General features: G+C 39.3%; 1 protein-coding gene across 2 annotated transcripts in view; it reads left to right on the top strand.

Annotated features, from left to right (window-relative positions):
- Positions 1–18,534, top strand: part of Abcb1 (ATP binding cassette subfamily B member 1) — a 154,981-nt gene that overhangs the window by 95,150 nt on the left and 41,297 nt on the right. For both annotated transcript variants that reach the window (XM_036180513.1, XM_036180514.1), the window contains exons 5-8: positions 4,672–4,720; positions 6,690–6,881; positions 7,604–7,775; positions 16,227–16,351. In XM_036180513.1, coding sequence (XP_036036406.1) covers positions 4,672–4,720; positions 6,690–6,881; positions 7,604–7,775; positions 16,227–16,351 — 538 coding nt within the window. The remainder of the gene's footprint in view (positions 1–4,671; positions 4,721–6,689; positions 6,882–7,603; positions 7,776–16,226; positions 16,352–18,534) is intronic.

Below are 18,534 nucleotides of genomic sequence, written 5' to 3' on the forward strand. Positions count from 1 at the left end.
TTATAAAAAGAGAAAAGAATAATACCTCTAATATAACCTCAATTTACCAGTAAGGAAAAATTACCAATGTATTCATGTCACATACTTTCCCCCTCCTTTTTAGTTCTTTATAATTTTTAAATTATTTCTTTTATTTTTTGAGATTATAATATAATTATATCATTTCCCACTTTCCTCTGCCCTCTCTACACCTTCCCACAGACCCCTCCTTGTTCTCTTTCAAATTCAGGCTCTCTTTCTCATAAATTGTTACATACGGTCATACCTATTCCTAAATACATACGTTCGTGTCACATAATTTTTACTTACACTTTTTCTAAGTACTCAGTAATTGACATTTCTAAACATTCTGAAGTACTTCATTTGGATAAAATTGTAACAGGATGTGATCTCTAAAGGGCATAGAGTGTAATTTAGTCATGCTGTGTGCACAGTGAAGTTCCTTGGGGTCTTACTTGATTTTATATAAGGCCATCCTCACTGCATAGGATCCAGTAAACTATTTTTATGTTTAATCTTATGTGGCACTTAACATTACAAGTAGAAGAATTCTGAGATGAACTATTTTTTATAAATTATCTGGCATGGGTGGTGGCTTTAGGAGACTACTTGTCCCTCTTTGGAACAGGCTGGGTTCTAGTGACTCAACTAGCTGAGCATGGGGACACAAAGAGAAAATGCAGCCCAGCTCTTCTCAGTTTACACCCAGGGGAATTAGAGGGGACAGATACAAGCAGTCATACTTCCATTCTACATTGACTTAGCAATTTTAATCATGTGTCAATTGTTATGGAATTCTGTGACAAGGTGAGGCACTATGCCAAGGCAAAGCCATTTGAGAAGCAGTCACTTTTTGGCTTATTTGTGAAGGAGGGGTGTTTTCCTGGAGGGAAAATATAGTAAAGAATAGAGAAAATTTTAAAAGTACTGAAGAAAAATTAGATGACTGCTTAGAGAACAGCAAATTCCTTGGCGTGCTCAGAAGTGGGCTCTGTGGAATTAGAGAAAGCTCTGCCAGGTGGCAATGATGGAGTACCGTGAGTGCAGGTTGGAGATTTATGTAGTGAGTGTGATATTTCAGAACCCAGGGGTGCAAAATAACCCTTTTATTTTATACAACACAATTTAAATTCTGAGTCCCTCTATGTGGCAGTTGTTTAGGGTAGCTTAGATGTCTTAGTGTAGCTCTTATCTTCCACTGGCTGCTGCCTGAGAGACCAACATATGCCTTTACTAGACTGATACTGAGGATTGAAGCAAGGCTTCACGCATGGACAATCTCTACCACTGAGGTGCACTCCAGCGCCACAGCACAACCTCAGGTGAGAGGGCCAAATGATGTGGCACTATCTACACAGGAACCGACTCAAGCTCTTTTGTTTCCCTCTCTTGGGAGCACTGGAATCATCCAGCTCCCTCTGAAGTTCCCCAAGTCCTGTGGGTCTTCTCAATGCACCATGCAATCTATTCCTTTTCGGAGGTCTCACTCTGGGGTCTGCAGAGGTAGCCAGACACCAGCTTCTCTTTCCTGGACTATTCAGTGTCTGAACTGTTGTCAGTTCTCAACCGTGTCTCTTCTTTAAGGCGTGCAGAAAATATTTCTGAGTCTTAAAAAGTGGAGCTTTGTCCCATGAATTTAAACAGTATTTGGTTTTGGTCATTTTCCTCCCCAATCCTTAAAGGAAGAGAGTTTGGGTAGACAAAAGCCAGGAAGACACCTACATAATCCTCTTATTTATTTATTCATTCATTTCTATGATGGCAGCTCTCTGCTAGAACAGTGATTACATAGTTCCATAGCTACAAGAGTTAAGAAGAAAGACATGGGGTTAAAAAAATCTATAAAATCATGCTTAAAATTTCAGGAGGATTCTTCTGTTGTGTATACTATGGAAAGTTTGCAAAGGGGTAAATGTAGGTATATGTCACAGATTTTTTCCTTTTATAGTGAGAACTATCACTGAAGATTAGAAACGAAATGGATTATATTGTTATTTCCAAAGGTGAGATGTTGTGACAACATGAATGATGTGATCTGAGTGGAAAGATCAGTTAGGAATGTTTGTTACAGTCAAGGATAACACAGCTGTGACTTCATGCCCAAGAACTGAACAAAATCAAGGCAGTCAGAACCCCAACATGGAAGGAGAGGTACTCAGGAAGTTAAGTTCCACCCCTAGCTGAGGAGCTGTACCCGACTGACAGCTTCTGGGTCAGGACAGTTGATTTTCATTAAGAATTCGAGCCATGAGAGGTAACTTCTGCTCCAGGAGGTGGTCTGGCACCCATGCTCATGCAGGCAGCATGAAGTGGGCTCAGTGGGTTTTAGTGAGACACATGAAGTTAGGAGGGAAGAGTGGAGGAAGAGAGAAGGGATTGAGAGGAGGTGATGGGACAGATGTGATAAAAGCATGTTATCTCCATGTACAGAATTCTCAAACAATAAAACACACACACACACACACCTAAAAATACAATGGAGACCCAGAGCATCAATTATGAGATAGGATGGGTTTGAACATCTCCAGATTCAGATTTTGGAATAACAGACACTATAGAAGTGGCTAAGCTCACCTTGGCAAGGCTCGTGGAAACACTGGTATTTAGGAGAGAGGGAATGCACAAAGAGCCAGTGAAGGGAACTGAGGCAGAAGGGTAAGAGTGGTGGGAATCAGGAGGGTGAGACTCCAGTGCCCAGGACAGGACAGCAGTCAAGGGTCTAAGTACTTTATTGAAACCAATAGAAGTTTAGCTTTACCATCCTCACTAAGTTAATGGCTGTTAGAACCATTGTAACCTAGAGAATCCCTGGCTTTTCTCACCCACCCCCCCAAAAATCAAATATAGATACTGCCCAAGTATTCTTCATTGTTGCTGTCATTTTGGGCAATAGTCCTTGGTACTGGATATAGTGTGATTGTAGATGTGAGCAGGAGCCAATTTTGACCTTGAAATTTTATTCTTTTCAAACTGTATAAAAATGACTCAAGACTCGGGAGTCACAATAGCCAAAAAGCATATGTGTAAATTCTTTTGGTTCCTGATAAAATTAAAATAATAACACAGACTGACCATCTCAAAAACTGTCCCAGAGTCTGACAGTCTTTGAACATCTGACCTCGTTTGGGATTTAAGATGCTTAGTTTAGTGGTGTTATACTAGTAACGGATGTGAAAGTATTCCATACTGAGAAATTCTGAAATCAGAAAGACTTCTAGTCCCAAGCAATTTAGATAAGGAGAATTTAGATGTGGAGTATTCAACCTAGAATCACACAGAGGAAAAAAAACTTGTTTTGTTAGAGAATTTTGTCTTGTCTTTTCTGCAATAGACATTTGTGGCAACAAATTACCTAGAAACATTTCCTGGCTAGTTAAAGATAGAAAATCCACTAGAGGAGATTTTTCCAAGATTGATTTTTGTGAAAAATCCTCACCAAGTGATTCATTATCTTTTCTTCTATTTGAAAAATGAGAAGAGGAAAATTCTTAAGCATTCAGTCTTGAAGATGTGCTGGGGGAGGCTCTGATTTGCTCCTTTGTTCTCTGTCAGACCCTTTCAGTTCCCCAAGTGTCTAGGTGTGGCCTGCTGTTTTCTCTGAGTGACATCTTGTTTTTATAGCTAAGAAGACATGGCATTTTTCTTTCCCAAATTTACCTGTGTTCTCTAGTATATGATCCCTTAGTATTTATGTCTGAACTCCCTCCAGAGCTGGGCAGTCACATTCTAGACACTTACTGGACATCTTCCATTAAATGGCACAGTTGCTTCAAAAGAAAATGTTCAACACTGAATTCATAATCTTCCTTAATTTTTCCAGACCTCCTCTTTGAGGTTTCCTACTAAAACTAGCATTTTTCAGGTGGTTATGGGCTTGATCAATGTTATTTTTACTCTCTACTTATATTCCATCTTCTGGAAGGTCCTATAGACAAGTCTGGAGCTTTCTCCCTTTTCTCATCCCTTTAGACCTTCTTTCCCTATGTTCTTGTAAATGCTGAAGCCTCTTAAATTTTATTCTTAAAATTACACATCTCTGAATGCTAAGGCTTCCCAAGTCACACTTGTGATTATATCCATTTACTTCAAAACTGTTGAATGTCTGCTAGTCTGTTTCATAGCCCATAGTTGTCTAGTTCAGACTATGTTTCTAACTGTATATCCTGCTCTGTACATCCACACAAAACATTCCCATGCTCCATCCAAACTTGGATACTCCCTCTCTATATGTGCTCCAGACTTTCAATACATTCTGGTTAGTGTGCCAACAGGGGTTTTTATTTATTTTCCATGCCTGCCAAACCATCTTTATGAGTCTTTTACATATGGTAACTTTTTTTTTTTGCAGTGATTGTAAGGTTTAAAGTCTTCATCTACAGTCTTAATTGTGATAATTTCTCCTATAAAATATTTGCCATAAATATCTACATATTATATCGCTGTGTAGTGCATCATAGCTTATACCAGTAAAGAGACGCAGACAGCAAAAACCTCAATTGACATTGAGATTCAATTTTTAAAGAAACTGTGTGCATATATTTCTGCATGTGTATACATATATACATGAAAGACCTGAAAATAATACACATAAAAATATTTATTTATGTATGCTGAGCTTTAATGGGAACCAAAGAATCATAAAGTGTTTATGTTTGTTTTGTGTTGTTTCAGCTGGATACACTTCAAACGTGACTGGCAACCTGGAGGAAGAAATGACCACGTAATTACACATTATCCTTATTGTTAACTTATAACTCTTTTCTGCTTGTAGTTACAGTAACATAGTTACAGTGTACATTATAATAATATAATTAGAAGTTTTGAGACTACCATTATTAGTTTTCCATTATAGATTTTTTAAGCAAAGTGTTTCTATCATAAAATGTACTAAGTTAAGATTGAGCCTCAGTTAGACTCATGTATGCAGTTGCAAAGATAAAATACCATATGCAGGGCAATTAAAGGAATAGAGAGCCTTTTAGATATATTTGAATTCACAGTCATTATTTTCAATAGTTCCCTAGTGAGTAGCTTGCTTGCTTTCTGGTTGTTTCCAGTCCTGATATAATGGTAAGTAAGATAAGCCAGCAGAAATTTTTTAAACCCCACATCTAATTCTAAACAGGAAAATACAACATCCCCCCAAAAATATAGTCACTGTGGCCTTAAATGGCATGGGCAGACTTTTTATTTTGTTAATGATTTATGTATATTAACATTTAGTCTGTGGACTAGCTTGTAATAGATGTGCAAAGGTATGTGTTGGTGAATCAGATGATAATGGTCCTGTACTTTACTCTGATTTCTCTGATAGTTGTGAAGAAGTAGAGATACAATAACATTTTGAAAGATGAAAATAAAATACTTATAAATATTACTATGATGAAGCATATTTTAATACAGGGGAAACTATTATCTTAATTGGATAAAATGTATTCCAGGAAAGTACATCAGTATTTCATCATGTATAAGTTCTACTTGTTAAATGGAACCTTCTGTGAACTCATTCTTGCATTACCATGTGGACAGTAATTAATTATATAGTTATCCATTAACTAAAATTTCACGTTCCCATGACATCTTCTGTAATAAGTATCGTCTGTTAGATGCCGTGTGAAGGATGATCTGCTCGGCAACATTCTGACAGATGCTCCTGCAATTGTGACCCTAACATGAAGGCTGGCTGTGTGTTTTGTGTTTGTTTTTACGTTGAGTGCTTGGCATAAGCGTTCTTATTCAAAGATAGCAAGTCCAGAACACTTTAAAATATACCAAATGGCATCCTTTCGTTCATCTTAGAATATTTGCCTTGAAAGAAGAGTCGTTTGGTGGTAGTATATTTTCCTAGCATGGATGAGACCCGAGATTCCCTTGCCAGCACCAGAAAAATAACTACAACAAGAAACCAGGTTTCTGTTTAACCTACATATAGAGTGCTTAGTAAAGCCATAGGATTTTTAGCTATAGAGACACAGCAAGAAAACACTTGTTGAACTTTATGTTTACAGTGGGAGAGAAACTATTTGATTTATTGAACATTTGAGGTCTGATAACAAGTCGAGTAGACAACATGGAAACACTATCAGTTTTCTGTTGTCGTTCATCTTCCAAGCTCTGCTCCACTAACAGTCCAAAAGAGCAGACGGCCGTCGCCACCTTTTGGTTCTGCTTTCTAAGGAGTTCTGTCGCGACTTTCCCTCCTCCCAAGGTGCAGAGATCACCTTAAAGGCTTCATCAGTTGATACTGATGTAATAAAAGCAGACAAGACTACAGTGGTGTACCTTAACTGATAATGCCAGTACACTAATGATCTTTCAGAATCACTGGCATTCTTTGAGTAGTTATTATGTTCCAGGCCCTGGCCTGGGCACATTTCAGACATATTGTATTACTTCTCTGATCTCCATAATACATAATTGAAGCTTGGGTTATTAAGCAGCCAGCCTGAGTTTACAAGGTAGTTAAGTGAAGAACTGGGATTTGCCCCTGTGCACCAACCGCTGTTAGTGGTTCCTCTACATTAGTGCAGACACAGGTGGATGCTGACAGTTACAGCTCTGCCCCTCACAACCCCGTCTTGTTTGTTAAGGATGGTGGGATACCCAGATAGCTGAGGGAGTAAGACTCAGTTGTGTTCAGAGAGCAGGACTGATTAGAAAACAGCATGCACAGTGTTCTTGTTTTTCAGGTACGCCTACTATTACACGGGGATTGGTGCTGGTGTGCTCATAGTTGCCTACATCCAGGTTTCATTTTGGTGCATGGCGGCTGGAAGACAAATACACAAAATTAGACAGAAGTTTTTTCATGCTATAATGAATCAGGAGATAGGCTGGTTTGACGTGCACGATGTTGGGGAGCTCAACACCCGGCTCACAGAGTAAGTACCTAGTTGTAGCTGAAGTCAGATATGGTCTTGTTCTTAGTTCAGTGGAGTAGATACCACCAGCCCCATTAGGAGTGCCGGTGCATCACTGAGCAGAGTAGCCCCCTTTTGAGCAGTACCCATGTCTTACACAGCCTCTAGTTCACAGTGCCCTGGCAGGAATGGGGGGTGGAGCTCCTTCTTGACTGGCACTCAATGAGGGATTAGACTGGTAGAGTCGAGAAACACGCAGAGAGTGAGCATGGCAGTGATGTGCAGGCGAGCAACAATATGGCCTGTCCATCCAGCTCGCTGACTACCATCCTTCCAGGGCTCCTTGGTGTCCTTGGAAAACACCGGAAAGGAGGAAGGAGCTCCTGTCTGTCTGTCTCTGCTTCACAGAAGACATGAAGAACGCAAAGATTTGTGTTCATAGAGAACAGTGCCATATGTGCACATCTCTGAGCAGTTTGAAATTTCACAGTGAATTGTCTTAAACATCCTGTGTCTATTCTGAGGCCACATGGGCCACAAATGACAAACCTCCTAGTGGAAACTGACAGCCCCCATCATTGCTCCCCAAAAGGACCAGGTGTATACAAAGATCCTAGGCACAAATTAATTTACCCCCTCTCAACAACCAGCAGCAGCAACAACAACAAAAACTAGTCTCAGCAGAAAAATTCTGCAGTTTTAGTTCTGACATTACTTATAACACAGTCTTTTTCTTCTTTTAGTGATGTCTCCAAAATTAATGAAGGAATTGGCGACAAAATTGGAATGTTCTTTCAGTCGATGGCAACATTTTTTGGTGGCTTTATAATAGGGTTTACTCGTGGCTGGAAGCTAACCCTTGTGATTTTGGCCATCAGCCCTGTTCTTGGGCTGTCAGCTGGTATATGGGCAAAGGTAGGTGACGCCTGTGAGTCAGATTTTAAACTCTTTCCCACGGGAAAAGGTGTGAACCCATAAGATCTGTAAACATCAACCTTAGTTTCTTTTCTACTGTGGTGAAGAGACACAATGACCAAAGAAACTTATATAATGAAGAGTTGGGGGCTTTCTTACAGTTTCAGAGGGTTAGTCCATCATGGTCATGGCAGAGTACATGGCAGCAGGCAGGCAGGCATGGCACTGGAGCAGTAGCTGATAGTTACATCTTTATCTGTAAGCACAAGGCACAGTGGGGTATGGACAGCTAATTGGGGATGGCAGGGGCTATTTAAACCTCAAAATCTACTCCCAGAAACACACCTCTTCCAACAAGGACACACCTCCTAATCCTTCCCAAACAGTTCCACCAACTGGGGACCAAGAATTCAAATATATGAGGTCATGAGGGTCATTCTTCTCCAAACCACCACAATTACTAAATATGACAGTGGCATTTTCTTACAGAAACAAATTCAGTGAACGCCAAATGCCTCATTCAATTTTCTGTTCTAATGTTTGGTATATGTATATATTTGTTTGTTCTATAAATTAATTTTACCATTTTGTCATAGGTGCAAATGGTTCTGAATACATATACACATATATATGTGAAATATATACTTAAATCCATTGCAGTAAAAATAGTTTATGGAAACACTGTCCAGCCATGGACACGTGTAAATCTGTAGCCTCTAGTTGCCTCTTTCTGTCATGAAGACACAGAAGTTCTCTTCACTGCATCCACACTCCTTGAAAAATTTTGTGATTCATTTTCTGTGTCTGGGTCAGCATGTATTCATTTTATAAAATCATTTGATGTAAGTATAGCTATCTGGTGCAAAGATTGGCCTAGTATTTAGATTTTGTGAGGTTACATGTAATAAAATTGTAAGAAATGAAAGTCCAACCAAAATGAAGGCTAACACATAGTAAATCAGGCTGTAACTGATAAACATTTTTGGGTCAGTTCCTTGTCTAATGGGTGCTGTTTTGTTATGCAAACCGAGTAACGCTCTTTTATTAGGTCTCATCTATGTCCTCCAGATACAGCTGAAGTAAGTATAGGCATTAGCTTGGTTAGCAGACAGAGTGACTGAAGTCCTGAACACTGTTAATTTGCTGCTCAGGAATGTGATCAAAATGGTGTTCCTGATGGTTATCAGTTAGCTGAAAGCTGGCAAAGCTCCTTTGTCTTAATTGATTTTTCTGCTTAGTAGATCATTGAACAAATTAGGTGCAATTTTTTTACAACAGAACTTAATGAAAAACTAAAATATATTGATATCTACTCTAAGTTGGGAAAACAGACCATAACTTAATTTTCTAATAACTAATCTTGCATTGCTTCTGTTACTATTTATTTAATAAAGGGAGCCCTTGACTATCTGTTGAGACTTTTATTTTAAACTCTACTCTTTAATATTCTTTTGATATGATTTTCTGCACATTTCTTAATCTTGGGTTTTGACTATAATTAAAAAGGATATGTGTCCTGGTTCCTTAATATAGACAAAATGTCCAAAATGTGATAGAAAGGCCCGTGTCAACCAGGAAATGCACACAAACACCACAACACACACACACACACACACACACACACACACACACACACACTTAACTAATCCACACACTAAGGTAAATAAGATATCAGCATTATCAGGCTGTGATTTAAAAATAACTACCATAAAAATACTTTATTAGTTTAAATGCCTTTGAGGCAATTGCAAAAACTCATCAGTTGAAAAAAATAGGAAATTATTAAAAAGAAAAAACTGAGCCGGGCGGCGGCGGTGCACACCTGTAATCCCAGCACTCGGGAGGCAGAGGCAGGCAGATCTTTGTGAGTTCGAGGCCAGCCTGGTCTCCAAAGCGAGTTCCAGGAAAGGTGCAAAGCTACCCAGAGAAACCCTGTCTCGAAAAACAAAAAAAAGGAAGAAAGAAAGAAAAAGAGAAAAACCCGACGTCAGAGAACCGAAAGAGATAGCAGTAAAGAGTCATGCAGTGTAATGGGTTCAGCCGATGCCAGCAGAAATGACAGAGTACAATGTAGCATATTCAGAATCGGTGAATCTGAAAGACAGAAAACGAGGAAAACCTCGGGGTCCTGTGAAACTATAACCAAATATTGATATCATCATTGTGAGTCTCAGAAGAAGAGAGTAGAGCTTTAGGATGAATGGCAGACGCAGCGGCTAACAGACACAGTGACCAGATTTAAGAGATTAATCTGATCCCAAGCAAGATAAAATCAAAGACATCCATTACATGGTTCATCACAACCAAGAGTTATCATAACATAAAATCTGAAGGCATAAGGACGTTTTTTATAAACCAGGAAAGGAAAACACAACAACCTGTTTTGGGGAACTTGACTGACAGTGAGCTAAACTTAGCAATATATAAAAAGAATGCTGCATTGTGACCAAGTGAGATTTATTCCAGCTATGTGATAATGATATGGCACCTGAAGACCCATGTAATCTGTGGTACTATGTACTACAGAAAATACATGACCATATCACCTGATAGTATCTAGCCCTTACTGATGTTATCTCGCAGAAGGTAAGAATAGAAGAATGTCGCTTCAGCTCTGTAGAGGCCATTGCCACAACCCCCACAGACACCTGAAGAGTAAAAAGGTATCTTCGCCATCAGATTGGGACTAAGACATGGGAATCTATTCTGACTTCTTTTTCATTGATGCACTAGAACTCTAGCTGCTGCCACAAGGCAAGAAAATAAAAAGGCATATTGATTGATGAGGAAGCAATAAAACTATGGATTACGTGATAGTCTATAAAAACTCCAAGGAGTCTACAAAGTAATCTATGTGATAACTGTGTAGAAAGGTCACAGAATACCAGATGGACTGCGTGTTCTGCAGATAGTGATAAATGTGTAGAAACTGATGCTGAAATAGTACCTTTCACAATCATTCAGTGTAAAACTTAGGTAACCACCTGAAAATGTAAGATCCACATACTGAGCCAAGCAGTGGTGGTGTTGGCGGCGGCGCACGCCTTTCATCCCAGCACTCAGGAGGCAGAGGCAGGCAGATCTCTGGGAGTTTGAGGCCAGCCTGGTCTACTAGTTACAGGACAGCTAGGGTCTAGGGCCCCTACACACAGAAACTCTATCTCAAAAAACAAAAACAGGGGCTGGAGGGATGGCTTAGTGGTTAAGAACAGTTAAGAACACCAACTGCTCTTCCAGAGGTCCTGAGTTCAATTCCCAGCACCCACATGGTGGCTCACAACCATCTGTAATGAGATCTGGCAGCCTCTTATGTATACATAATAAATAAATAAATCTTTAAAAAAACAAAAACAAAAAGATCTGCATACTGAAAATTACTGTGTTGATGGGAAATCAAGGATGACTAAGCTAGAGACACAGTGTAGCCATGATTTAAAACTCAATGTAAAAAAGTTATTAGTTCTTTTTAAAGCCACCTATAAGCTGGCAATTTCTATAAATTCCATTAAGGACTTTTGTAGTCATATGTAAAAAATTACAAGTAAATTCATGGGCACTAAAGCAGATAAAGTGGCTTTGAAGAAGACAAAGTTGAAGAAAGAAGCCCACCTGATATTGCAGATTTCTGTCATGACTAGAAGACATACAGATCACAGAGCATAGGAAACCAAGAATAGACTTGTGCAAGTACTATCCAGTTAATGTTGCTCCCTGATGCGTAGGATTGAATACAGGGATTAACACATGCTATGCAAGTGCTTTACCACTAAGCTACACCACTGTGCCTATGCCCAAGCCTCTGAGATTATGTGTGTGTCTGTGTGTGTGCATGCACAAAGTGTATGTTATGCTCTCTCTATATATATTATATATATGTATATATACACACACATATATACATACATACATACACACATACATATATATGTATACACACACACACACACACATATATATATATATATATATATATATATATATATATATATAGAGAGAGAGAGAGAGAGAGAGAGAGAGAGGGAGGGAGGGAGGGAGGGAGGGAGAGAGAGAGAGAAAGGGGTATCAGATGGAAAATAGTTAGCATCATTAAACCACAATGAAGTATTGTTGAACATTTCTCAGAATGGCTGAAACAAAAATATAACACCAAATGCCAGAAAAAGTACAGAGAAACTGGATCCTTCAAAGATTACTGGTGGTACAGAAACTTTGAAAGACAATCTGCTATTATTTAAAGACTTTTAAAAATGTATGTGTGTGAGTGCTTTACCTGCATGTGTGTATGCCTTAGTTAATGCGCTATTGCCATGAAGAGACACCATGACCATGGCAACTCTTTTAAAGGCAAACATTTAATTGGGGCTGGCTTATGGGTTCAGAGGTTTAGTCTATTATGGCCATAGCAGGAAGCATGGTGGCACACAGGGAGGCATGGTGGAGGACAAGAAGCCAAAAGTTCTGTCTGGATTGGCAGGCCACAGGAAGAGGGAGACACTGGGACTGGCTTGAGCATTTGAACCCTCAAAGCCCATCCCCAGCAAGGCCACACCTACTCCAACAAGCTTATACTCCTAATAGTGCCCCCCCCATGGGCCTATGGGGGCCATTTTCTTCCAAACCACCACAATTTAAATAGACCATGTGTATGTCTACTACCAGTAGAGACTAGAAAAGAATGTAAAGTCTTTGGAGCTAGACTTATAGGTGGTTGTGAGCTGCCTGGTGTAGATGCTAGGAATCTAACTTGGGTCTTCTGAAAAAGCAGTACATGCTCTTAATCATGGAGCCTTCCCTCATCCTCTTAATTGTTTCTTATAAAAACCAAACTTGCAGTTATCATTTGACTTAGCAACCGCACTCCCGAGCATTTGTCTACAAGGAAAGAAAATGCTGCTGACATAAAAACACACTGTAGTTTATAGCAACTATATTCATATTAACCCTGTCTGAAAAAAAATCCAGATCTCCTTCAACAGATGAATTAGACAAACAGTACATGTCTACTGTGCAGTACTGCCCAACATATTGCTGATACACACAGCAAGCTGTATAGGTTTCCAGATAATTATGTCAGGTGTCTTAATGCCTATCCCCAAAAGTAGCATACTATTTGATTTCATTTATAGGTCATTCTTTTTGTTATTGTTGTTGGGTTTTTTGTTTGTTTGTTTTTCGAGACAGTTTCTTTATGTAGCTTTGGAGCCTTTCCTGGACCTTGCTCTGTAGACCAGGCTGGCCTTGAACTCACTAAGATCTGCCTGCCTCTACCTCATGAGCACTGTGATTAAAAGCGAGCAGTCTGACCACCACTGCCTGGCTTGTTGTGTTTTGTTTTGTTTTGTTTTTTGAGACAGGGTTTCTCCTTGTAGCCCTGGATATCCTGGAACTTTCTTTGTATACCAGGCTGGCCTCTGCCTCCTGAGTGCTGGGATTTAAGGCATGTGCCACCACACATGGTCCTGTACAAAGTTCTTGAAATCATATGAAGGTGACAACAGGTTAGCAGACACCATAAATTAGAGATGTTGGGGAGAGGAGAGGAAGAGCTGTGGACAGAGTGGGTGGGGACTATAAAAGCAGCTTGAAGGCTCTGTATCTGAGTTTGATGATAGTCCCATTAGTCTGTATAGGTCACAACATTTCCTAGAAGTAAAGTCACACGTGTAAATTGGCAAATGTGAATAATTTTTAATTATTGTTGGAGAATATCAGTGTTAAATTCCTAGTTGTGATGGTATTCCTGTAATTTTCAAAATGTTACTTTTGGGAGACACTGGATAGGGACAAATGTAATGTCAATGTATTGTTTCGACGTGTGACCCCATAAGTATCTCAGAATCTTTAAAGAGCACGAAGTATTTATAAAACGATAAAACAAAGGCCTACCTGTGTTGAGAAATGGAAACACTAGATTCAAATGTGGTCAGAGCACCTGTAATAGTTTAAAATATTGTTTCAGAATATATTAATTTGAATATAAAATTACCTATATTGGACAGCTTTTAACTTTCCATTACTTTATATTGGAAATTAACTGAAGCTGGCTTTTTATATCCCTGAGAAAAGATTAGAAATTTTCTTCTTCTTTTTTTCATTTTCTATTATTAAAAATAGATCTTTTCCTCATGTAGTAAATCCTGATTACAGCTCCCCCCACCCCCTCTGTTCTTCCCAGTTCCTCCCACCTCCTCTCCCATCTGAATCTTTTCTGACTGCCATCAGGAAGAAGCAAGCTTCTAAGGGATAACATCTAACACATTGGAGGTGGACAAAGCAGACAAACAAGGAAAAGTGTCTAAGAGAAGGCACAAAAAAAAGAAACCCACTCGTTCAGACACTCAGTGGTCCCATAAAAACACTAAACTGGCCGGGCGGTGGTGGCGCACACCTGTAATCCCAGCACTCGGGAGGCAGAGGCAGGTGGATCTCTGTGAGTTCAAGGCCAGCCTGGTCTATAGAGTGAGTTCCAGGACAGGCTCCAAAGCTACAGAGAAACCCTGTCTCAAAAAACAAATAAATAAATAAATAAATAGCAAAACAAACAAAAAACACTAAGCTAGAAGCCATAATATATATGCAGAGGACCTGGTGCAGACCCAGACCCATGCAGGCCCTGTGCATGCTGCTTCAGTCTCTGTGAGATCATATCAGCTATGATCATGCTGATTCAGAGGATCTGTTCTCCTGGGGTCCTCCATCCCCCCTGGCTCCTACACTCTTTCTGCCTCCTCTCCTATGGGGTTCCCTGAGAAAATTTTTTCTTCTTTTAACAGACACGATCTCTTATGAGGAAAAAAAAATTAATATAGATTTTTTTCATGTTCTTGTCTCCATATAATTAAGGAATGACATAGGTGGAAAAACGTGTTGATTTCACAAATATTTTGGGTAGATTAATACATTAAAATAGCTCATTTTAACTCCTAGTTAAAAACCATTAGTAGTCCTGTTGTTGGCTGCCTCCATCGTGAGCACCACAGGGAGTGAAGAGAAATGCAAAGCTCCTAAAGCACGTGGCCCTGGATTCTGCAAACCTGCTCACTCAGGGACGGTACTGAGCAGCCCCACTCAGACCCTGGATTCTGCAAACCTGCTCACCCAGGGACAGTACTGAGCAGCCCCACTCAGACCCTGGATTCTGCAAACCTGCTCACCCAGGGACGGTACTGAGCAGCCCCACTCAGACCCTGGATTCTGCAAACCTGCTCACCCAGGGACGGTACTGAGCAGCCCCACTCAGACCCAGAACTTTGAAAGGCTCCAGTATGGGGCATCCCTAAGAGGATGGCTTTGAGAAGTCTTTGAGGTCTGGATAACCATGGGATTTGTTTCAGGCATCAATGACAGATACCTTCAGGATAATATCTACATATAGACATTATTGATACATGTCCATTTCCCATCGTCACCTCAATGCTATGTCTGTGGTTGCTCCTTTTATTTTCGCACACAAGAAAGGAAGATATGCACTATCAAAATGAAGAGCTTTGTTTTTTTTTTAATGACAAGAAGGAATAAATTCCTACTACCTAAATAACGAGAGCACATGATTGTGATTTCACATTGTAAGGATGTAATGCTGTGAAATCAGAATTTTGTGAAGTAGATGTGCATAATGCTTATTTACATGGTTGGCCACTTTGTCGTTCCTTGTCCAAATGGTAAGTTTGGTCCTTTTCCCATATCAATTGATTCAGCTATTGTAACTGTTCAAATGTTTCAGAGATCACCCCGGTTGTTGTTAATTCAGGCTTTGACCACATGGACTCAGACTTGAATCCTGGATATCCCATTTACTACCTAATTATTTAACCTGTCAAATTTCCATTTCCTTCTATATAAGCTAGAAAAAACCTATTTCCCTTTATAACTGAGAAGAATAAATAAAATCTTATGTGTCTGAGATAACTAGGAATGTTTCTTATAAATGCTCAGGAGTCAGACAGATCAAAGAACATTGTTGAAACAAAAAACTATTCCTGGTAGATGAATGTGCTGTTTCCCCAGGGATAACCAGCAAAGGAAACTGGGGCTTGGTCCTCTGCATTCTTCTAGCCTCCCACCCTAATGCTTTTGAACTAGGGTATCACACACACGTCCTGGCCATCAAGCCCATTTTCTATAATGGCTTATGATGATATTGCAGCATATGTTTTCCTTTCTGAAATTTAACATCTCAAAGCTCCAATTATTGTTTTGATGAGGATCCATGAAATACTCAGTGGGAGATTTTGCAGTTCATCTAATTTGTTATACATTTTCATTGAAGAAAAAGGAACTTGAGATATCTTACATAGTGAATATATATAATATAGAATAATAGAATATCATGGCCAAAGACAACTGAAAGATGTTTAATTCTTCACATGTATTAATATTGATATTCAACCAGCATTTGTTTATTTATAACTGTTAATATGTTAATAATCTGAAGTTTCATTTTTAAAACAGATATTATCTTCATTTACTGATAAAGAACTTCAGGCTTATGCAAAAGCGGGAGCAGTTGCTGAAGAAGTCTTAGCGGCCATCAGAACTGTTATTGCATTTGGAGGACAGAAGAAAGAACTTGAGAGGTTTGAGTTGCTTTTTCAAATTGGTGGAAATACTAATTCTGCCTCCTACATGCCACTTAATGTTAATTCTGATATTTTTCTTGTTTTCTTTTTTTTTAAAGGCTCTAGAATCCTTTTTTAAATTTTATTTATTTATTTTTTAATTTTATGTGAATTGGTGTTTTGCCTGTGTGTATTATCTACGTGAGGGTGTGTGATCTCCTGGAACTGGACTTACAGACAGTTGTGAGCTGCCATGCAGGTGCTGGTAATTGAACCTGGGTCCTCTGGAAGAGCTGCCACTGCTCTTAACCACTGAGCTATCTCTCCAGCCCCATCATTTTCTTAAATAAGTCAATACATATATATTATGGCATTAGAAAAATTCTGGAAAACTTGCCAGAATACTCTGGAATACTTGTAGTTGTATTTTTCTTGTATCTGCTAATTCAATGAATATTCTTTCATTTTCTAGATGGTTATTGCCATGAAAGTAATTTCCTAAGGCTGAAAAAATGATGTCTACTTGTCCTCTCAAACTAATTCTGGGTTCTCTTAAGAGTGAATGAGTGTTTTACATGAGATCTGTAGGGACAATTTTTAAAAATTGATTAAAATTCATTTTAAAATTTATGTTTATATGTGTACCCCTGGTTTTTGTGTGTACACCAGTGCCTATGGAGGCCACAGGAGGCATTGGATGCCCTAGAACTGGAGTAACAGCTGTTTGTGAGCTTGGGCTTGGGTGCTAGGAACTGAACCTTGGTCCTCTGCAGGAGTAGCAAGCACACTTGAATACTGAGTCATATCTCCACCCCCTGGAGGGACATGTTTAGTTGGTTTCTTTCTTGTTCAGGCTCCTGCACAGTTGAACTATATCCAAGACATATACAAAAGTTAAAAATCTTTTTATTAAGTGCTTCCTAATATTATCCTGGGAACTTTTCCTACTCACTGGATCCCCGAAAGTATGGTGGTTTTGGTGGTTAGATAATGTGTGATAAAGCTATAAAGGAAAATGTAGACATATGTGTAAATCATAAAAGTGGTTATATCTGCGGGGCGAAGGGAAGCTGTTCAGTGAGATTAGGGCCAGAGCCTTTCCAATTCAACAACAGTGTTTCTTGATCTTACATGAATAGTCACTGTAGAATTAACACTGTACATTTGTGGTCGGAGAACTCTTGTTTGCAAGCTAAAATTCACTTCTGCAAAGGTAATTTGTGTTAGCTATGTGTCGTAGTTCCAAGAAGACAATATCTACATTCTGCTTGGTTTAGGGAAAGATTTTCTATTTTACTTTAAAAAATTATTGATGAGTAAAGTGGGAAGTCTTCTTAAATGATGGGATGGCATTCTGTTAGATGTAGCCCATATTCTCATGAAGTATAAACTCATATGAGAGGGGAGAAAGGGCACAGTAAAGGAACACATATTTAGTAGCACAGTTAGAGGGTGTATGGTTTGTAGACAAAGAGTAAAGAGTCAAAGGGGTACACTTGAGAGGAACATTAATTCATAGTTTTTAAATGTCCCAGAAAGCTCAAACAAGTATGCTAAGTGAGAAAATTTAAGTGTGGTGGTCAGAGAATTCCTTTTGAAGGGAATTTCATCTAGGTAAGACCTGAGATGAGAAAGGTCTTCAAAAGCAGGATAGGGATTGGATGGGTAGGAAGAATAGTCTACCAACGTCTCTGAGGTGGCAAAAGCTTTGGTGTATTTTGAGATATACTACCAGGTGTGTGAGCCTGGAGCTCATGTCAGTGGAGGGAGATTGGGATGTGGCCAGGATCTGGGGGCTATAGAGAAGAGATGGGATTTTATTCCAAGGGTATGCCTAGTCTTGAAGGTGTGAAACTGAGGAGTAGCCATCCATAGGGTTTATACATCTGTTTCTCTGTCTGGCCGGGGCCTGCTGAGTAGATGAGAGCATCAAAGGATGGGATCACAGAGAACAATAAGGCTGATGCCATGATCCAGGTAAAGGGATTATGTTAATCTGATCTAGAGGTAGGGACAAAAAGGTGGTGGGAATTTACTGGATTCCGGAGCTGGAATTAGAATTGACAAGATTTTGTAAAAATTTTAAATTATATTTTTCTATTTACTTACTATGGGGTACATATGTCAGAGTGTGTTGGTGTGTGTATGGGTGCACACCATAGTCATAGGACAACTTGCAGGAGTTGGTTCTCTCCTTCCAC

This window comes from Onychomys torridus, chromosome 3 (genome assembly GCF_903995425.1).
Source record: "Onychomys torridus chromosome 3, mOncTor1.1, whole genome shotgun sequence".
NCBI classification, from domain to species: domain Eukaryota; kingdom Metazoa; phylum Chordata; class Mammalia; order Rodentia; family Cricetidae; genus Onychomys; species Onychomys torridus.